The 21,363-nt window shown below is 40.9% G+C and overlaps 1 protein-coding gene across 1 annotated transcript; it reads right to left on the bottom strand.

Annotated features, from left to right (window-relative positions):
- Positions 1-16,768: 16,768 nt before the first annotated feature.
- Positions 16,769-19,169, bottom strand: LOC136882946 (enhancer of split mbeta protein). The gene is made up of 2 exons (XM_067155161.2): positions 18,938-19,169; positions 16,769-18,140 (listed from the first exon to the last, which is right to left on the bottom strand). The coding sequence occupies exons 1-2, from the start codon at positions 19,013-19,015 to the stop codon at positions 17,550-17,552; spliced, it is 669 nt and encodes a 222-aa protein (XP_067011262.1). The 5' UTR covers positions 19,016-19,169; the 3' UTR covers positions 16,769-17,549.
- Between the last annotated feature and the right edge of the window lie 2,194 nt (positions 19,170-21,363).

Genomic DNA, 21,363 nt, shown 5'->3' with positions numbered 1-21,363 from the left:
AATGTGAGGATCTTCAAAAGGCAGAAGTATTCAGTCAGCAGTATGTAAAGATTGTTGGTTACAAGGATAATGTCGAGATAGAGGAAGAGACTAAGGCCAAAGAAGTAATAAAATTTACGTATGATAACAATGACATTTACAATAAGATACAAAAGTTGAAAACTAGAAAAGCGGCTGGAATTGATCAGATTTCTGGGGATATACTAAAGACAATGGGTTGGGATATAGTACCATATCTGAAGTACTTATTTGATTATTGTTTGGCCGAAGGAGCTATACCAGATGAATGGCGAGTTGCTATAGTAGCCCCTGTGTATAAAGGAAAGGGTGATAGACATAAAGCTGAAAATTACAGGCCAGTAAGTTTGACATGCATTGTATGTAAGCTTTGGGAGGGCATTCTTTCTGATTATATTAGACATGTTTGTGAAATTAATAACTGGTTCGATAGAAGGCAATTCGGTTTTAGGAAAGGTTATTCCACTGAAGCTCAACTTGTAGGATTCCAGCAAGATATAGCAGATATCTTGGATTCTGGAGGTCAAATGGACTGTATCGCGACTGACATGTCTAAAGCATTTGATAGGGTGGATCATGGGAGACTACTGGCAAAAATGAGTGCAATTGGACTAGACAAAAGAGTGACTGAATGGGTTGCTATATTTCTAAAAAATAGATCTCAGAGAGTTAGAGTAGGTGAAGCTTTGTCTGACCCTGTAATAGTTGAGAGGGGAGTTCCTCAGGGCAGTGTTATCGGACCTTTATGTTTTCTTATATATATAAATGATATGAGTAAAGAAGTGGAATCGGAGGTAAGACTTTTTGCAGATGATGTTATTCTCTATAGAGTGATAAATAAGTTACAAGATTGTGAGCAACTGCAACGTGACCTCGAAAATATTGTGAGATGGACAGCGGGCAATGGTATGTTGATAAACGGGGCTAAAAGTCGGGTTGTGAGTTTCACAAATAGGAAAAGTCCTCTCAGTTTTAATTACTGCGTTGATGGGGTGAAAGTTCCTTTTGGGGATCATTGTAAGTATCTAGGTGTTAATATAAGGAAAGATCTTCACTGGGGTAATCACATAAATGGGATTGTAAATAAAGGGTACCGATCTCTGCACATGGTTATGAGGGTGTTTAAGGGTTGTAGTAAGGATGTAAAGGAGAGTGCATATAAGTCTCTGGTAAGACCCCAACTAGAGTATGGTTCCAGTGTATGGGACCCTCACCAGGATTACCTGATTCAAGAACTGGAAAAAAATCCAAAGAAAAGCAGCTCGATTTGTTCTGGGTGATTTCCGACAAAAGAGTAGCGTTACAAAAATGTTGCAATGTTTGGGTTGGGAAGAATTGAGAGAAAGAAGAAGAGCTGCTCGACTAAGTGGTATGTTCCGAGCTGTCAGCGGAGAGATGGCGTGGAATGACATTAGTAGACGAATAGGTTTGAATGGCGTCTATAAAAGTAGGAAAGATCACAATATGAAGATAAAGTTGGAATTCAAGAGGACAAACTGAGGCAAATATTCATTTATAGGAAGGGGATTTAGGGATTGGAATAACTTACCAAGGGAGATGTTCAATAAATTTCCAATTTCTTTGAAATCATTTCGGAAAAGGCTAGGAAAGCAACAGATAGGGAATCTGCCACCTGGGCGACTGCCCTAAATGCAGATCAGTATTGATTGATTGATTGATTGATTGAATCAGTTTATAGAGGGAGAGAAGACTCAACGCACAACTATACCTACAGTTATGGATATGTAAAGTAACCAGCAGCAGCAGCAACGTTCAAAGTTCACAGGGGAGAAAGTACCCCGGGTTAGAGTTACAGAACTTAGTAAATCTAAAGCAGAAGACTATTATGGTTTCTGCAGCTCCCTTATTGCTACAATCCAAAACTAAGTATTCTAGGAAGGGTCTCGGTTCTTTTTTTTGCTAGGGGCTTTACGTCGCACCGACACAGATAGATTTTATGGCAACGATGGGATAGGAAAGGGCTAGGAATTGGAAGGAAGCGGCCGTGGCCTTAATTAAGGTACAGCCCTAGCATTTGCCTGGTGTGAAAATGGGAAACCACGGAAAACCATTTTCAGGGCTGCCGATAGTGGGATTCGAACCTACTATCTCCCGGATGCAAGCTCACAGCCGCGCGCCTCTACGCGCACGACCAACTCGCCCGGTGGTCTCGGTCTGAAGATTACAATCATAGTTCCAGTTTATAAGAAAGGTGTTGAAATAAGAGCTACGGACCGGAAGTACTTGTTCCAATCCTATCACAAATAATAGAATATATCTTATCCGCGGGATGCGTAGTAAAGCCAAATACAGGACAGCTCTAGCGCAACAGCATTGAGCGGAGTGCGAACAGCGACGGTGGTGACATCTAGTGTGTTGGTGTAAACTGCACACTTGTCTATGCTACAGTTGAGAGGAATGCACTACACTAATTGGAAATATTTTTGTTAAAATATTTTAATAATCATAATAAGTATGAATGAAATTATGTTAGCCGTGCCTTTCCCTATGTCTTAAAAATTATAAAACAGAATTTTTTTGAAGATCCACCCAGCCTGTGGGAGGAATATTTAACAACTACTCTCTCAACTTCCTTCTAGCCTCTTCTGAATTACCTAGCGCAGCTTTTTGTGTGGACTTTGCCTAGTTTTCCGGCCGGATGCCTTTCCTAACAGCAATCATATGTGGAGGGATAAATACCGTACTCACTATTGCGTGTTTCTGCGCTTGTTTTTCGTATGATATGTTGTATATACAGGAAGATGCGTATGAATACGAGCACAAACCCGTAGCCCCCGATCTACATGAATTAACAGACGCGATTAAAACCTCCGACTCAGCCGGGAATCGTACCAGGGCCCTGACCATTCCGTGGTGGTGATTAGGTGATTATTGTTTTAAGAGGAAGTTCAGCTGGCCAACCATCCTCTATTAACACTAATCAGAAGGAAAGTGGAAGAGGTCCAACACTCCGCAGAATGAAAAGGGGGGATGGGGGCAGATAACTTAACAACACCCATGATTTATTTTGTAAATAAGCAAAAGGAGTTTTCGTCCAGTATTTTGACTTCTTCTTTTTCGGTACGACCGATCTCTCCGAACTCTACAGGGAACTCACCTCATGCTGCTATGTCGCTTTTGCTGTACGTTGAATTTTCTGTTTTCAAATCAATCAATCACTACTGATCTGCATTTAGGGCAGTCTCCCAGGTGGCAGATTCCCTATCTGTTGTTTTCCTAGACATTACTTAAATGATTTCAAAGAAATTGGAAATTTATTGAACATCTCCCTTGGTAAGATATTCCAGTCCCTAACTCCTCTTCCTATAAACGAACATTTGCCCCAATTTGTCCTCTTGAATTCCAAATTTATCTTCATATTGTGATCTTTCCTACTTTTAAAGACCCCACTCAAACGTATTCGTCTACTGATGTCCTCCTACGCCATCTCTCCACTGACAGCTCGGAACATACCACTTAATCGAGCAGCTCGTCTCCTTTCTCTCAATTCTTCCCAGCCCAAACTTTGTAACACTATTCTTTTGTCGGAACTCACCCAGAACAAATCGAGCTGCTTTTCATTGGATTGTTTCCAGTTCTTGAATCAAATAATCCTGGTGAGGGTCTCATACACTGGAACCATACTCTAGTTGGGGTCTTACCAGAGACTTATATGCCCTCTCCTTTACATCCTTACTACAACCCCTAAATACCCTTATAACCATGTGCAGAGATATGTACCCTTTATTAACAATCATATTTATGTGATTGCCCCAATGAAGGTCTTTTCTTATATTAACACCTAGATAGTTACAATGATCCCCAAAAAGAAACTTTCACCCCATCAACGAAGTAATTAAAACTGACAGGACTTTTCCTATTTGTGAAACTCACAGCCTGACTTTTAACCCCATTTATCATCATACCATTGCCCACCGTCCATCTCACAACACTATCGAGGTCACCCTGCAGCAGCTCACAATCTTGTCACATATTTATTACTCTGTACAAAATAACATCACCTGCAAACAGCCTTATCTCTGATTTCACTTCTTTACACATATCATTGATATATATAAGAAAACATAAAGGTCCAATAATACTGCCTTGAGGAATTCCCCTCTTAATTATTATAGGGTCAGATAAAGCTTCGCCTACTCGAATTCTCTGAGTTCTATTTTCTAGAAATATAGCCACCCATTCAGTCACTCTTTCTTCTAGTCCAATAGCATTCATTTTTGCAAGTAGTCTTCCATGATCTACCCTATCAAATGCCTTAGACAGGTCAATCGCGATACAGTCCATTTGGCCTCCTGAATCCAGTATATCTGCTATATCTTGCCGAAATCCTACAAGTTGAGCTTCAGTGGAATAACCTTTCCTAAACCCAAACTGCCTTCTGTCAAACCAGTTATTAATTTCGCAAACATGTCGAATACAATCAGAAAGAATGCTTTCCCAAAGCTTACATGCAATCCATGTCAAACTGACTGGCCTGTAATTTTCACCTTTATGTCTGAAGACAGAAATAAATAGTATATATAACACATATTGGGGTTACGTGATTGAACTACGATGTTCCTGACAAGGAAGAAGTGTTCAGAAATTCCTTAGGTCTCTTTCGCAAATTGAATCAGTCATATAAGAAAGGGCACATATCCACAAACGCAACTACTCAGTTGACCTCCCAAGGCTGAGAGGACTCCGTTCCAGCCCTCGCGCCACTTTTCATATGTCATGGCAGAGTCAGGAATCGAACGGGAGCCTCGCGCGTGGCAGCTAATCACACTAACCACTACACCACAGAGGCGGGCCTTCAGTTTTGTTGCTTATTCCTGTTTATTCCTGTTTAACCATGCCAATATGATTCCTGAAACCTACCCCTGTTTTGATCAACTACGTTTTCTAATTCTTTATCTGCAGTTATGACCGGCACCGCGGTATAGGTGTAGCGTGCCTGACTTTCATCCGAGGGCCCCGTGTTCGATTCCCGATCAGGTCAGAGATTTTTACGTGGACCTGAAGGCTGGTTCGAGGTCTACGTGATTACAATTGAAGAGCTATTTGGCGGTGAGATAGCGACCCTAGTCTAGAAAGCCAAGAATGAGGGGCTTGAGGATTCGTCGCGCTGACTACGCGTCACCTCATAATATGCAGCCTGAGCAGCAGTCGCTTGGGCTTTAGAACCGTGGTTTTTATCTGCTGTTATGAGAGTAATATCATCTGCATAGAGTACAGCTTTGCCTGAAAATGTCCAAGGAAAATCATTAGTATATACAATAGAAAGGAATGGTCCGACTACTGATCCTTGGACTGTTTCTGTTGTTACTTGGAGTAATTCCGAGTGTTGAATGTGTACAGTTATCGTTTGGCTTTTATTTGTGAGGAAATATGTAATTAACGATTGTTAAAGGCCCTTACCACAGTGCTTAAATTTAGAAAATAGAATTTCATGTGATTCTGTATCAAACGGGGGGGGGGGGGGGGGTGCGGGGGTTCGATTCCCACCTAAGCCATGCTAGAAGTGGTCCACTTCTCCTTCAGGCAAATGCCGGGATGGTACATAAATTAAGGCGATGGCCGCTTCTTTCCCTCGTCCTTCCAAACTTCCCATCCCCGACAAGGTCCCTGTTCAGCATAGCAGGTGAGGCCACCTGAGCAAAGTACTGGTCCTTTTCCCAATTGTATACCCCGACCCATATTTCTCACGCTCCAGGACACAGTCCTTGAGGCAAATGAGGTGGTATCCGTGGCTGAGCTCGAGAAGGTAAGCAATACAACTAGCGATGACAGCAAAAGTCAGTGAAAAAGGTAGGATTCCATTTAGACTGAGAAGTGAACTGGAAAGTTCGTACACAACAACAACTATGGAAGAGTGTGTCCCGAGTTATAATTCTATTGCAAAAATTGAAGAAGTGTGTTTGAAAACCTCACACAATATCTGCTTACTATGCTCACAAGTGCAGTATAGAACAATAATGTGGGAGAATTCCACGGTGGCTCAGGGTGTTTTCATATAGCAAAAGAAAGCTAGTCCGCCTCTGTGGTGTAGTGGTTAGTGTGATTAGCTGCCACCCCCGGAGGTCCGCGTTCGATTTCCGTCTTTGCCACGAAATTTGAAAAGTGGTACGAGGGCTGAAACGGGGTCCACTCAGCCTCGGGAGGTCAACTGAATACAGGTGCGTTCGATTCCCACCTCCGCCATCGTCGAAGTGGTTTTCAGTGGTTTCCCACTTCTCCTCCAGGCACGGCCGCTTCCTTCCCTCTTCCCTGCCAGTCCTTTCCAACCTTCACATCCCTCTACAAACAAGGCTCCTGTTCAGCATAGCAGGTGAGGCTTCCTGGGCCAGGTGCTGGTCATCCTCCCCAGTTGTATCCCCCGACCCAAAGTCTCGCGCCCCAGGACACTGCCCTTGAGTTCAATCAATCACTACTGATCTGTATTTAGGGCAGTCGCCCAGGTGGCAGATTCTCTATCTGTTGCTTTCCTAGCCTTTTCATAAATCATCGCAAAGAAATTGGAAAATTATTGAACATTTCCCTTGGTAAGTTATTCCAATCCCTAACTCCCCTTCCTATAAACGAATATTTGCCACAATTTGTCCTCTTGAATTAAAACTTTATCTTCACATTGTGATCTTTCCTACTTTTAAAGATACCACTCATACCTATTCGTCTACTGATGTCCTCCCACGCCATCTCTCCACTGACAGCTCGGAACATACCACTTAATCGAGCAGCTCGTCTCCTTTTTCCCAAGTCTTCCCAGCCCAAACTTTGCAACATTTTTGTAACGCTATTCTTTTGTCGGAAATCACCCAGAACAAATCGAGCTGCTTTTCTTTGGATTTTTTCCAGTTCTTGAATCAAGTAATCATGGTGAGGGTCCCATACATTGGAACCATACTCTAGTTGGGTTCTTACCAGATATTTATATGCCCTCTCCTTTGCATCCTTACTACAACCCCTAAATACTCTCATAACCATGTGCAGAGATCTGTACCCTTTATTTACAATCCCATTTATGTGATTAATACAATGCAGGTCTTTTCTTATATTAACACCTAGGTACTTACAATGATCCCCAAAAGGAACTTTCACCCCATCAACGCAGTAATTATAACTGAGAGGACTTTTCCTATTTGTAAAACTCACAACCTGACTTTTAAGGCCGTTTATCATCATACCATTGTCCACCGTCCAATCTTGTAAGTTATTTATTACTCTGTACAGAATAACATCATCTGGAAACAGCCTTATCTCTGATTCCACTTCTTAACACATATCATTGATATATATAAGAAAACATAAAGGTCATTTTTGCTAGTAGTCTTCCATGATCTACCCTATCAAATGCCTTAGACAGGTCAATCGAGATACAGTCCAGTTGGCCTCCTGAAACCAGGATATCTGCTATATCTTGCTGAAATCCTACAAGCTGAGCTTCGGTGGATTAACCTTTCCTAAACCCAAACTGCCTTCTGTCAAAGCAGTTATTAATTTCGCAAACATGTCTAATATAATCAGAAAGAATGCTTTCCCAAAACTTACATGCAATGCATGTCAAACTGACTGGCCTGTAATTTTCAGCTTTATGTCTATCATCCTTTCCTTTATACACAGGCGCTACTATAGCAACTCTCCATTCATTTGGTATAGCTCCTTCAATCAAACAATAATCAAATAAGTATTTCAGATATGGTACTATATCCCAACCCATTATCTTTAGTATATCCCCAGAAATACCAATTCCAACTGCTTTTCTACTTTTCAATTTTTGTATCTTACTGTAAATGTCATTGTTATCATAGGCAAATTTTAATACTTCTTTAGTATTACTCACCTCCCCTATCTGGACATTATCCTTGTAACCAACATTCTTTACATACTGCTGACTGAATACCTCTGCCTTTTGAAGATCCTCACATACACACTCCCCTTGTTCACTCATGATTCCTGGAGTGTCTTTGTTTGAACCCGTTTCTGCCTTAAAATACCTATCCATACCCTTCCATTTTTCACTAAAATTTGTATGACTGCCAATTATGCTTGCCGTCATGTTATCCTTAGCTGACTTCTTTGCTAGATTCTATTTCCTAGTAAGTTCCTTCAATTCTCCTTACTTTCATAACCATTTCTAACTCTATTTCGTTCCAATATGCACCTCCTTCTTAGTCTCTTTACTTCTCTGTTATAATATAGTGGATCTTTACCATTCCTTACCACCTTTAAAGATACAAACCTATTTTCACATTCCTCAACAATTGCTTTAAACCAATCTCAGAGTCTGTTTACATTTTTATTTACCATTTTCCAGCGATCACAGTTACTTTTTAAAAACTCCCTCATGCCTGTTTTATCAGCCATATGGTACTGCCTAATAGTCCTAATTTTAATACTTCGCTTTCTTTCACATTTGTTTTTAACTACGTCAAAAACAGCTCCGTGATCACTAATACCATCTATTACTTCGGTTTCTCTATAGAGTTCATCTGGTTTTATCAGCACCACATCAAATATATATTCTTCCCTCTAGTTGGTTACATCACTTTCTGAATCAGTTGCCCTTCTCATATTAAATTATTTGCCATTTGTTGTTCATGTTCCTGTCGTTCGCATTACCTTCCCAATTGCCATTTGGTAAATTGAGATCACCTGTTACTATGACATTCCTTTCCATATCATTCCCAACATAGCTGATTATCTTATCAAATAATTCTGAATCGCGCGCGGCTATGAGCTTGCATCCGGGAGATAGTAGGTTCGAATCCCATTATCGGCAGCCCTGAAGATGGTTTTCCGTGGTTTCCCATTTTCACACCAGGCAAATCCTGGGGCTGTACCTTAATTAACGCCACGGCCGCTTCTTTCCAACTCCTAGGCCTTTCCTATCCCATCGTCGCCATAAGACCTATCTGTGTCTGGGCGACGTAAAGCCCCCAACAAAAATAAATTCTGAATCAGCTTCAGCGCTGCCCTTTCTCGGTCTGTACACTCCGAAGGCATCAAGTTGCCTATTATCTTACACCCAGAATTTCATGTTTTTCATCCAACTTTTTCGTAGCTTACAAATTCTTCTTTCACCAGAATAAATACTCTCCCTCCTACCATTCCTATCCTATCTCTACGATACACACTCCAGTTCCGTGAGAATATTTCTTCATCCATTATATCATTTCTCAGTCATGATTCATCTCCTATTATATATCTATTAAATTACTTAATTCGATTCCTTTGTTTACAATGCTTCTACAGTTGAGCACCCTACTTTATTTCCAGTTCCCTGTTCGCTCCCTAGGCCATTAAGGAAGGAGGTACTCAAGAAGAATGATACAGACACTCCTAATGATTGTTCTTCTTCTTCCTCTTCGTTCTTAACCCGTTTACTCACCGGGGTTGGTTTTTTTCCCCGGACTCAGCGAGGGATCCCACTTCTACCGTCTCAAGGGGACTGTGCTGGAGCGTACGACTTTAGGTTGGGGAAGACAACAGGGGATGAGGACCAGTACCTCGCTCTCACCTGCTATACTGAACAGGGGCCCTGTTGTTGGGGAGGGGAGAAGATTGGAAGGGATAGACAAGGAAGAGGGAAGGAAGCAGCCGTGACCCTAAGTTAGGTATCATCCCGGCATTTGCCAGGAAGAGAAGTGGGAAATCAGGGAAAACCATTTCGAGGAAGGTTGAGGTGGGAATCGAACCCTGACCTCCGGGGGTGGCAGCTATCACACTAACCACTAGACCACAGACGCGGATGTTTCATGTTGTTTTAACCCTGTTTGTATGTTACTGTTAAGTAGTTTAAAGAATACGTGTGTTAATTGTTTTGCCGGGCTGAGTCAGACGGTTGAGGCACTGGCCTTCGGACAGGATCGATCCTGGCTCAGTCCGGTGGTATTTGAAGGAGCTCAAATACATCAGCCTCGTGCCGGTAGATTTACTGGCACGGAAAAGAACTCCTGTCGGACGAAATTCCGGTACCTCGGAGTCTCTAGAAACCGTACGAAGTAGGCGTTTTAATGTGGATTTTATGTAGACAGTTCATTTTTATGCGAATGTTCGTATTGGCGTTATTATGTGTTGTAGATTTATACTCTCCTCAGGAATTTTGAGATTGTATTAGTCGCTGAAGAAGAGAATACATTAATTCCCGAAACATGCACGAAGTTAGGACGTTGTAAATAAGTGAATCTATACGATTGTATATTAATCCTTAGTCCTAGTTCACAAGTTCCATGATCAGTAGCTTTAATGAAATATAGTTTCCTGATTCTCCTTATATACCACGTAACCAGATTGGGTTTACGTCCCACTAAGAACATTATTATTATTATTATTATTATTATTATTATTATTATTATTATTATTATTATTATTATTATTATTATTATTGCTGGTGTTGTTATGCCTCTCATCGCTGGGTTCTGTGGTTCAAATCCCAGTCACTCTATGTGAGATTTGTTCAGAACAAAGCGGAGGCAGGACAGGTTTTTCTCGGAGTTCTCCGCTTTTTTCTGACACCTTTCATTGCAGCAACACACTCCAACATCATTTCATTTCATCTGTCAGTCATTAATAATTGCCCCAGAGGAGTGCGACAGGATTCGGCATCCAGCACAGTTCCTATTTTCGTCCCTAGATGGGGGCTTCATTCCTTCCATCCCTGACCCCGTCGAATGACTGGAAACAGCCTTTAGATTTTCATTTTCATTATTATTATTATTATTATTATTACTGTACTGTTAAAATGTCCTGAATGCGTAGGGCGGGCCTCCTACACAAGGACGCCAGGAAATGTGTCGCGGCGCAGGAAGAAGGGACCAGCCCACCGCCACCGACATGAGGCTGAGGGCCTTCAAATACCACTAGACTGAGCCAGGGTCCAGCCCATCCCCCAACTTGAGCGCAGAAGGCCTGAGCTACTCATCCCGACGGTATAGATAAATTATGCCCATAAATCTTCGGGGTCTTTCGGACTACTGGGATTTTTTAAATCACTGTATTAGTACTACTTTCCACTTCCGGAAGTGCACATGGCCCTGAGGTTCACTCAGCCTACACCAAAAATGAGTACCAGGTCAATTCCTGGGGGCAAAGGCGACCGGGTGTAGAGCTAACCACTCTACCCCATCAAGTGCCGAGGTTAGGGATAGTGGAAGCCTTTACCTTCCACCCCTCCAAGGGCCTTCATGGCCTGTACGGTGATGACTTTTGACTACTGCTAAAATGTTTTCATTCCTCCCATGAAGGGGGGGGGGGTGATCCTCTTAGACGGTGGCGCTAGTGACGGGATACACAATAACAGCTTAGTCGATTATATTTCCCAGTCGATTATTTTTCGATTATTCATTCGAATGTTTGAGGCAATCGAATAGTGAATATTTTTCCATTCGATTATTTTTTCGATGAATCATTGGGAACTGCATTCGAATGAATGAGGCACTTGAACAGTGAATGTTTTCGAAATAATCTAATGAAAAATGATGTTATTTTTAACAGAGTTAATTCACTCATTTACTTTCAACATTCGGAGATACGTTCGGAAAAAGGCGTATTTCTATTTTTTCATAAAAGTTCATCTACTCGCTTATTTTAATCGATTATCCATCCGACACACTTCACCCGAAAACTGATTCGTGATGCATCCGAATATTCTATCCGATACAACTGAATGATATTTTAAACCCATTCCATTATGTAAATAATCGGATGGACGTCATTCCATTCGATTATCCCATCACTAGGTGACACCGTCTCTCAGGTCGAGAGATTTGTTATGGTGAAGGAGATGTTCAGAGAAGGTGAGGGGGGTTGGCGGCCGTCGCCTATACTAGGAACTGTTCCGGCATTCGCCTTAGTACAGGAGGATGGAAAACCACGGAAAACTATTCTCAGGACAGCCGGCAGGTGGGGCCAGCCGTGAGCTCCACCCCTGTCCCGTCTCCCGAATGCAGAGGCATAGAGCCACGGTAGAGCCGTGGGCACCCTTCCTCTGCTCGGTTCGCCGGTCAGAATGTAGAGCTGTTGGACCACCGGCCAGTCGTGCCCGCTTATGGGTCGAGACGCTCTCTGCATCTACCGACGTCACTGCATTAAAAGTGCAATGAATTCACATACATATTTAAGTATGAACTTTTTTCTTCTCGTGTTTCTATGGGATTGGCTCTGGAAAACGGTTCACTACCCCATAGTCTTCTTAACATGAAGCAACAGCGACAACTTTCCTCAAAAGCTACATTGAAATGAATAATTAACTGCCTCTCATTTGGCAATAGGCTATCCGTCGTTCGACTGCAGATGCCATCTAGTGACAACGTAGCGAAATACTCAAGCCAAGGTCCGTCTAGGGAGGTCAAGTCACGAATGCTACTTATGGAGCCGCCATATTGGGTCTTTAAGCGAGCGTAACCAAAGGCAAGTGTATTCGAATTTAGAGTATTTCGGTACCGTACATTGAAATAAAAACAAAATACCAACCAATTTTGATAAAGAATTTAATTGGGCATCTCCTGGCCATGTATATATAATTGTATAACACGTAAATGATATGAATACATTCACAGCTGTTTGAATAGGAAGATAATTAACAGAGCCTGAAATTTTCTTTTTTGAGAAACAAGAATCAACAGAAAAGCTCATGTTCTTCTCTTTTACTTCCTTATTAATATGATCTGTCAAATACGCAATCTTATTGACAGAAACATAGAAATCTGTGCAGCACCTGTGTCATATTATGATTACCGGTACATGAAATACTGAACTTGAAGTACTGTATTTAAAGTACTAAACGACGGTTGTAATAAATTACCTTCAGCGTTTTCTTTATTAAGAAAGTAATTTCCGATACTGCGTTTCTAAAAGGTTACCCCAGTATGTTGACAAACTATGAATGCCTCTTGAGTTGAGTGCATTAAATTATGTACGGTAACTGTTTGTATCCATTCGTGTGGTATTTCTGTCGGTTCTAAGGCAAAAATATTCTGCACGTAAACAGCAAGAGTGATGTTCTTAGCTACTCTTAACTAGTTTATTGATAACCCATGCAGCTATATAGTACAAAGTGGTGGTGGTGATTATTGTTTTAAGAGGAAGTACAACTGGACAACCATCCTCTATAAACACTAATCAGAAGAAAACAAATGGAAGGGGACCACAACTTCGAAAAATGAAGGTATCGGCAAAAGAAAGATGAAGGTCACAAAGTGCGTGGAAATGAAAAACTTCCTAGGCCTCGAATGCGCTAATGCCGTCGAGGTCGGAAAAGAACAACTGTTGACCAGGGGAGGTCAGATGGGCTAGAATAGTGAAAGCAATGTAAAGACTCAGCTAAGAGCCTCGTAGTCACAACCCAAAATGTATTTCCCCCCGTGGGCAATAGAACAACAACCACGGTATCCCCTGCCTGTCATAAGAGGCGACTGAAAGGGGCGTCAGGCTCTCCTAACCAGTGAGCGTGAGTTGGCGACCATGGGGCTCTTAGCTGAGTCCTAATATTCATGCATATAATAATAATAATAATAATAATAATAATAATAATAATAATAATAATAATAATAATAGTTAAGAAAATTAAAGCCATTGGTAGACACGATTTCATACGAAATAGAAATTCAGTCACTATTAAGTTGAGTTAACCTAGGTTAGACTATTTTAAGGATTACATTAGGATATTATGTTAGGCTACGGTACATTAAATTACATTAGTTGCTTAGTGCGAGTGAAGCGAGTGTAGTGATCTTTAAGTATTTGTCGAGCCAAATAATGTACTCAAGAGCATTTAAGATGAATGAAATTTAGCTGTAAATAATAACTACACTAGACTACAGTATAAGACTGTTGTTATCAATACAATTGTTGTAATGATCGCCAGCTGGACTTGAATTGTTGATTTGAAGTGATAGGCCTATTGTTTGTTGTGATTATAATTGGTAACTGAACAGGAACAAGCATTTCAAATATCTGTGAAACATTTCTACGTTGCATGTAGGGTTAGAATGATAGTCTGTAGTTTAGACTACATGAAAAGGAATGGAATGAAATGGCGTTTGGCTTTTAGTGCCAGAAGCGTCTGAGGACAAGTTCGGCTCGCCAGGTGCAGGTCTTTTGATCTGACTCCCGTAGGCGACCTTCGCGTCGTGATGAGGATGAAGACGACAAATACACCCAGCTCCCGAGCCAGCGAAATTGACCAATTATGGTTAAAATTCCTGAACCTGCCGAGAATCGAACCTGGGACCCCTGTGACCAAAGGCCAGCACACTAACCATTTAGCCATGAAGCCGGACACATGAAAAGGAAATTTTCATAAACATCAATACTAGTATTACACATTTCCTGTTACTTGTCTTGCTTGTTTTGAAAGACAATTCTCTTTTTTTGGGAAGCTTCCTATTATTTGTCAAAGACTTAGGTGGATTAGGGACTTTGAAAATTGTTGGGATGGAATTCCACTCGAGTAGTTTCCGTCCATCTGCCCTCTTTAATTCAAATTGCTATTCTTCAAAATGATGCTAGAAGAAAATACACCGGACGAGTTGGCCATGCGGTTAGAGGCGCGCGGCTGTGAGCTTGCATCCGGGAGATAGTGGGTTCGAACCCCACTGCCGGCAGCCCTGAAGATGGTTTTCCGTGGTTTCCCATTTTCACACCAGGCAAATGCTGGGGCTGTACTTTAATTAAGGCCACGGCCGCTACCTTCCAACTCCTAGGCCTTTTCTCTCCCATCGTCGCCATAAGACCTATCTGTGTCGGTGCGACGTAAAGCCACTAGCAAAAAAAAACCAACATAATAAGACCTATAAATATAAAACATCTTCATATAAACATACTGTTATTCAGGAATAATACGAATGTATTTCACTAACCTCGCACAAGAAGCAATTATCTGTAGGTTGCCATTTGTCACGCCTACAGTTTTGTACCCACTGAGCTCTCCTTTGCGTATCTCTCGGGAAGCGAAACACACTAATTCCGTCAGTTATCTTATTTTGACAATTTGGTGCGGCGCAGTATCCCGTTTTCCTTCAAAATACAAGTAATAACTCACATCATTACATCGGGCGCGCCAACGTAACAACGATATTTGAGACCCAATATGGCCGCCACCGCAAAGGATTGTGGTAGCGTGACCAGACCTCCCTAGACAGACCTTGACTCAAGCTAAGACGCACGGCGGCATCTAGCGACCGAGTTTTACAAGTGTTAAGGTGGAGAATGTTAGCATACTGCTGCCTCCAGTGGCAGATTTATGTACTACGAATTTCCATAAACGGGAGTACTATCTTCTTGATTTAGACTGTAAAGCTAGATAAACTACACGGGGATTTAATAAACGTTACACGAGGATCGTGTTCTTCTCCACAGATAACCCACGGGTGTTATAATCACGCCGAAAAATTAGAATTCGACTTCATCTTCGCCGTGTTAATGAAATGGTTTTCTTGTTCGTCACTAGATGGCTCGCACAATGCGATAGTAACTACAACAGAAGGCTATAGAGAACACATTCGTCATCTTTCAACCTTCGATCGTATTCACGCGATTTAAATGGTGTGAAGGTATTTTACTGCTCCTGCAAAATTGATTGTGGGTTATTAACTGTAAAATAAAGGTCAGAAATAGTTTTTTTTTTTAAATATTAACTTATATGCATGGTCGGAACTGATTAATACCGCTCGCATTGTTTATTAACATGAATGATTTCGCTTGCTTTCAGTTATGAATGAACTTGCGTCATGACGTGACCCCTATACTATGTACACTTGTACAGTAATTTGGCACCTGTCGTACCATTACTGGAGTAAAAGGGATTGCGTGTTTAAAACAGAAGTTTAAAGAGCTCTTCCATATACTGTAATTTTCCCGGGGGGGGGGGGGAATACATGTTCCTTTATTTTTAAAGGAAATTCCAAATACCAATATTTACGTCTGTAACATCTTCAGTTTTTGGGATATAAGTATCTCATAAAAAAATAAAACTCTTTTTTCACTTCTTGTCATCCCCCATTAGGTGCCTTTTCCGAAAACAAAAAAAAATACATGTTCCTTTATTTTTAAAGGTGATTCCAAATACCAATATTTACGTCTGTAACATCTTCAGTTTTTGAGATATAAGTATCTCATAAAAAAATAAAACTCTTTTTTCACTTCTTGTCATCCCCCATTAGATGCCTTTTCCGAAAACAAACAAAAAAAATACATGTTCCAGTATTTTTAAAGATCTTTCCAAATACCAAGTTTCACGTCTGTAACATGTTAAGTTTTTGACATAAACTGTAGGTATACAATGGGTACCTAATTGTCCGTTTTTTAAAACCTTTCTACTCTCGGCTTCTGTCCATCCAAATAAGCTATACGTTTCCCTTCTGTCATTTGCCATGGAAGCGCTTGTCAATTCCGATTTTGTTCTTATTTAAGTCATGTTCCTTTTTTTAATTTCTCTCATGAATGTTCGTTACATTTCTTTTTGCTTTACTCAATTTTTATTATGAAGTTCCTAATTTGCAATTCTTTAGAGCATTAGGCATTTCTCATACTTACCAGCGGTTTTATTTTTTTATACTTACCTGTTCCTCTTCCTTACTTACCTTCCAGCAAATTAATTCCTCTTCGAGTTGTAGGAGATGGTCTTCAGTTTTAATATTTTCGCAAAGATTTTTCAGCATTTAAGTGAAGTCAGAATCGCATTAAGATTTTTTGGATCATGCATGAGGTGGAAAAGGGAACCAACTACTCTCTCAATAAAAGTTCGAGATAATTTTTGAAATTAAATTATTATTTTCATTATTTGCTTGTATCACAGTTTAGTTTGTAATACAACTCTTTTCATAAAAAGTGCAAATTCATTGCCACTCATTTCTCATTATAATATATTATTAGAATATTCATATAGATTATCACAGGTACATTATTATCACAGACAGCGTTACTTGAAGCTGTACTCAAGAAAAATTGTCATTCAAACGGACATCCAAGTCCTCCTTAAAGCTCATATTCTATTAGTACCATACATTTCTAGCAGACCTATTTCTTCCTACTTGAGATCAAACATCTTATTACAAAGACATGTCCGTTAACGATATGCTCTTGACATAATTGAGCAATAGAACATTATTAGCACACAGATTACCATTATACAAAAGTATAAATCGTTCTTTTCTATACGTAAACAGTCATAACTTGATAAATCGTATAGTAATAGTTCCTTTTACAAAGTTTCAGTATAGATTCCGTTGAAAATAATTTATACAAAAAATATAGATACAAGTTATTGCTTTTGTTGTGTTTGAGAATTATTAGAAAGTCTCTCTTATTATTCTGGAGTTGAGAATATTACTTCATCGCGTTTTACATAGAAAAATGTTGTAGTCTTATTACCAGTTAATTAGAAAATACGTTTCTCAGTCTCTCTTTACACAAGTTCTACAAATTAATCCCTGTCACAAGAGTCCATCACGTACAACTAAAATGTTGCACCAATCCAAACAGAAAGACAGCAGTGAGATATACAAAACTTACAGTGGCACTTTGATGAATTACCACGGCCTCCACACGGGCTCGGCAGTTTTCGTTGCTACAGATACTTCAGCCACCTTAAGAAGTCCACCTCCACATTCTGTTGCAGCAGGAGATGCAGACTTTGTGGACGATGCAGGTGTAAGAGGCATGACATAGTAGGAAACAGATCCAGGGGTAGCGCTGCCGTCGCTGCTGTGAACAGGTGATCCAGGGGGCGTGGCAAGAGGAGACGTCGTCACCCCGACTTGAATTGACAGCGGCATCGTCTTGTCCATGTCATTGAGCCGGTGACCGAGATGGGTCATCAGCTTCGTGCCCAGTTGAACATCCACTCCAGGGGTGGCAGCAAGACAGCGTGACACCTCCGTGGCACAGTGGGTGAAGCCAGCTCGGAAGCGGTCGGCGTCCGTCACAGGGTTGGCAGACAGACGTTGTTGGCGTCTCAGTTTGTGGAGATGACGTACGGTCAGCTCGAGGATGTCAGCCTTCTCGAGTTTGCTCACGTTTTCTCCCTCGGCCTGAAGGGCGGACACCATCAGCTCCTTCAGCTCGTCCAGACAGCGGTTAATACGGGCCCGTCGCTTGCGCTCCAGCATGGGCTTCATCACCTGCAACAACAAGAGGAACAACACTGTTAGATCACTGTGCAAATATCGTGGTACACAATCGCTGAAAATATTATTATTATTATTATTATTATTATTATTATTATTATTATTATTATTATTATTGGAAACAACCCGATGATCAGGATAACCTTGGTAACTAACACGAGAGAACTACGACAACTGTCATTTTCGCAAACGTACACAGAAAGATCATTTACGTTTGAAACTGTGCATCTCTGCGTGCAATGACAGTTATCAAAATGTGAATGTACGCCGTTTATATTCATAACAAATAAATGATTAATTGATTTGTTAAAAATTACGAAAAAGCCGAGGTGATAGCAAAACAAAATTCATGATCAAGGGCATCATGCAATAATTTAGAGAAATTAACAGTTGGAAACTATTCAGCCGATGTGACGAATACCCTGATACGTTAAACTTTGTTACTATTACTATATTTAAAAAGTAGTGGAACCTCAAATGCATTGCATTGTCATGCGTTGTCAGTGTAAAATAGAAATCATATATTAAAGATGAAGTATGCACTGTACACATAATCTGTAACAATATTTACACTTGCAGTTAGCTGCAGTTCTGAAGCAAGTCGAAATGTATGCAAAAATTAGTAGGAACACACGACTTTAATGGAATGCATTTGAGTTTAACCCTGATGACACTAAAGTCCAGTTGGTGGCAGTAATTTATTCGAATATCGGCTAAGTGTCGATTTACTATTAAAAATAAAATTAAAAAAAGTCATCGTTCTGAAACATTTTAATAGTAATGGTATTTACCTTTCTGTATTGATAAGTCCTGGAGATAGGTTGAAGTTGCTCCATCTCTACAGACGTCATCATGGTATCATGAAGCATGATCACAACAATCAAAACACTTGACACAGCACACAGTGAAACACTCTTACACACGCCGATCCGCTCTGTTCGCTTGCTCGTGGTAAAGTGTGAGCTTTGGTGGGGGGCGCTGGCTTCTTAAATACGGCGGCCAGGTGTGCTGGCTGGCAGGCTGCGAGGCAAGAGCGTGGGAAACTGTGGCTGTCCTGCGTTCCCACACAGCGCACCACCTGTGTGCTGGGCGAGGAGAAGGGGGGGAGGGCGCATACAGTGAGCAGCTGCCGAGCGCTCGCCACGCGCCCGCCCGCCCGCCTGCTTGCTGCCACCACGCAATTGATTATACTGGGACCTTCCGTCTCCACTGGACACCACCACTAATTAGTGTCAACTGCCTCTGCACAACAAATATTATTAGTTCTCCTTTTGGTCCTCCAAGTGCTGAATTTGTCTTTAACAGATTTATAACAGTAACTATTTCCGCTGAAGGGTCATTAATATCCATATAAAGTAATGTATGTCGTGTCCAATAAATCAGTCACCCTAAAGAGAATACTTCAAGGGCATATGACAAATTTGTGGAGTAAATTTTAATTGGCATGTACTGTATTACGAAAATAATGAGACATTCAAGTTTACAGTTCAATATTTTGACCACAAAAATTTGCTTTAACACTCTGTAACTTTCTTGAAGATAGTATCGTATCGGGAATAGATCTAGGAACTCTGGGCTCAGAAATCGAGAACCGCACCTAACCAACTACGTCGTACTTAAATAAATACTGTAAATGTAAAATTATAAGACAGTCGTAGATTATACTTAGTCTATGTACTGGCCTACACAGTAGCGGCGCTTAGTGCGGGGGCAGGAAAAATACAGAGAACAAACAGTACGGGGGGGGGGGGTATATACATCAAAACTACAAAAAATCCACAAAATTGTAAGTTTTTTAATGCTCTCTGAGCGAATTTCGACAGAGAGGTAAAGACTGACAGTTTACCAACTTAAGTGCGGTAATCGTAGTTTCTTGAGATTTTGATTCAATACCATACAACACAACTTTGGCCAAAGGAACAATATTACACATTTACTACAATTAGAAAAGAAATACGGCGTGATCATCCACTAAAAACTAACAGACACTAAAGAGACCGCCAGACTGACGAACGCCGCGGCAAGGTGGTGAATCATACCTCAGTGTCTATGACCTTAGCAATAAAATATAGCCATGGTACCGTTCCTCACAGCACAGGCAAAGTCTCCACTATTTGCTGTGCCACTATATAAATCGGTTAGCCGAGACGAAGGACATTTTGTGCGTATTTCCGCTAATAATTTTGGTAATTATTAAAAAAGAAAAGAATTATCTGATAAGATAACGGGGCTTGAACAAATTGCTTTTTTAAATAATTCCTAGTCTCAGCCGGCTAAAATGGTAAAATTGTAATATTTTCTCCAAAAAGTTGATGATGATGATGCTTGTTGTTTAAAGGGGCCTTACATCTAAGGTCATCTGCCCTCTCCAAAGAGTGGTGGGGGGCGAAGTCGCCGCTTCCCCCGCAATCGCCGCTACTAGGCCTACACCCAAGAATGTTTCGCAACAAGGCAAAAGTCACTTAAGCAATGTATTGGTGCAAATGAGCGTTGCCTTTATTAACGAATGAGTTTCACAATAACAGTAGGCCCTACTGGATAATAATAAGAAGAATAGCTGACCTCCCTATGGGAAGAAACCAAATATTCCTTAGAGTATTAAGGCCTACTTAAGAATGTTAATACTAATGTTATTAGCTTTACGTCCCACTAACTACTTGTGGAGACGCCGAGGTGTCGGGATTTAGTCCTACATGAGTTCTTTTACGTGCCAGTAAATCTACCGACTCGCGGCTGACGTATTTCAGCACCTCCAAATACCACATGACTGAGCCAGGATCGATCCTGCCAACTTGAGCTCGGAAAAGCCAGCGCCTTAACCGTTTGAGCCACTGAGCACGCCAGTAATTAATGTATTAGTATAGTAATTATACACTGCATGCGATATAAATGTTACCAAGAACCTTATATGGTGTCAAACCTGCTCTACACCAGCATATGAAAGCTGAAATTACGATTGATAAATAATTATTACATACCTTACGAATGACTTAACAACTGCTGTTCTGCTAATTAGAGAAGGATCGTTAATGATATAGATCGAAATCAGAGTAACAAGAAAGTTCTGCAACAAAGTGCAACAGGTTTCTGACACGAGTGAGTTTATGCTATCTAAAAATTATAGAGCTTGGCGTGGATTTATAGGCTTACGATCAAAAATGTATGTGTTTCAGACAGCCTGTGGAGAACTGCTCAGGACCCCATGGTGAGGTAACAG

Source organism: Anabrus simplex, chromosome 1, assembly GCF_040414725.1.
Source record: "Anabrus simplex isolate iqAnaSimp1 chromosome 1, ASM4041472v1, whole genome shotgun sequence".
Taxonomy (NCBI): domain Eukaryota; kingdom Metazoa; phylum Arthropoda; class Insecta; order Orthoptera; family Tettigoniidae; genus Anabrus; species Anabrus simplex.
Note: the sequence above shows the minus strand (reverse complement) of the source record. Positions and strands in the feature narration are given on the sequence as shown.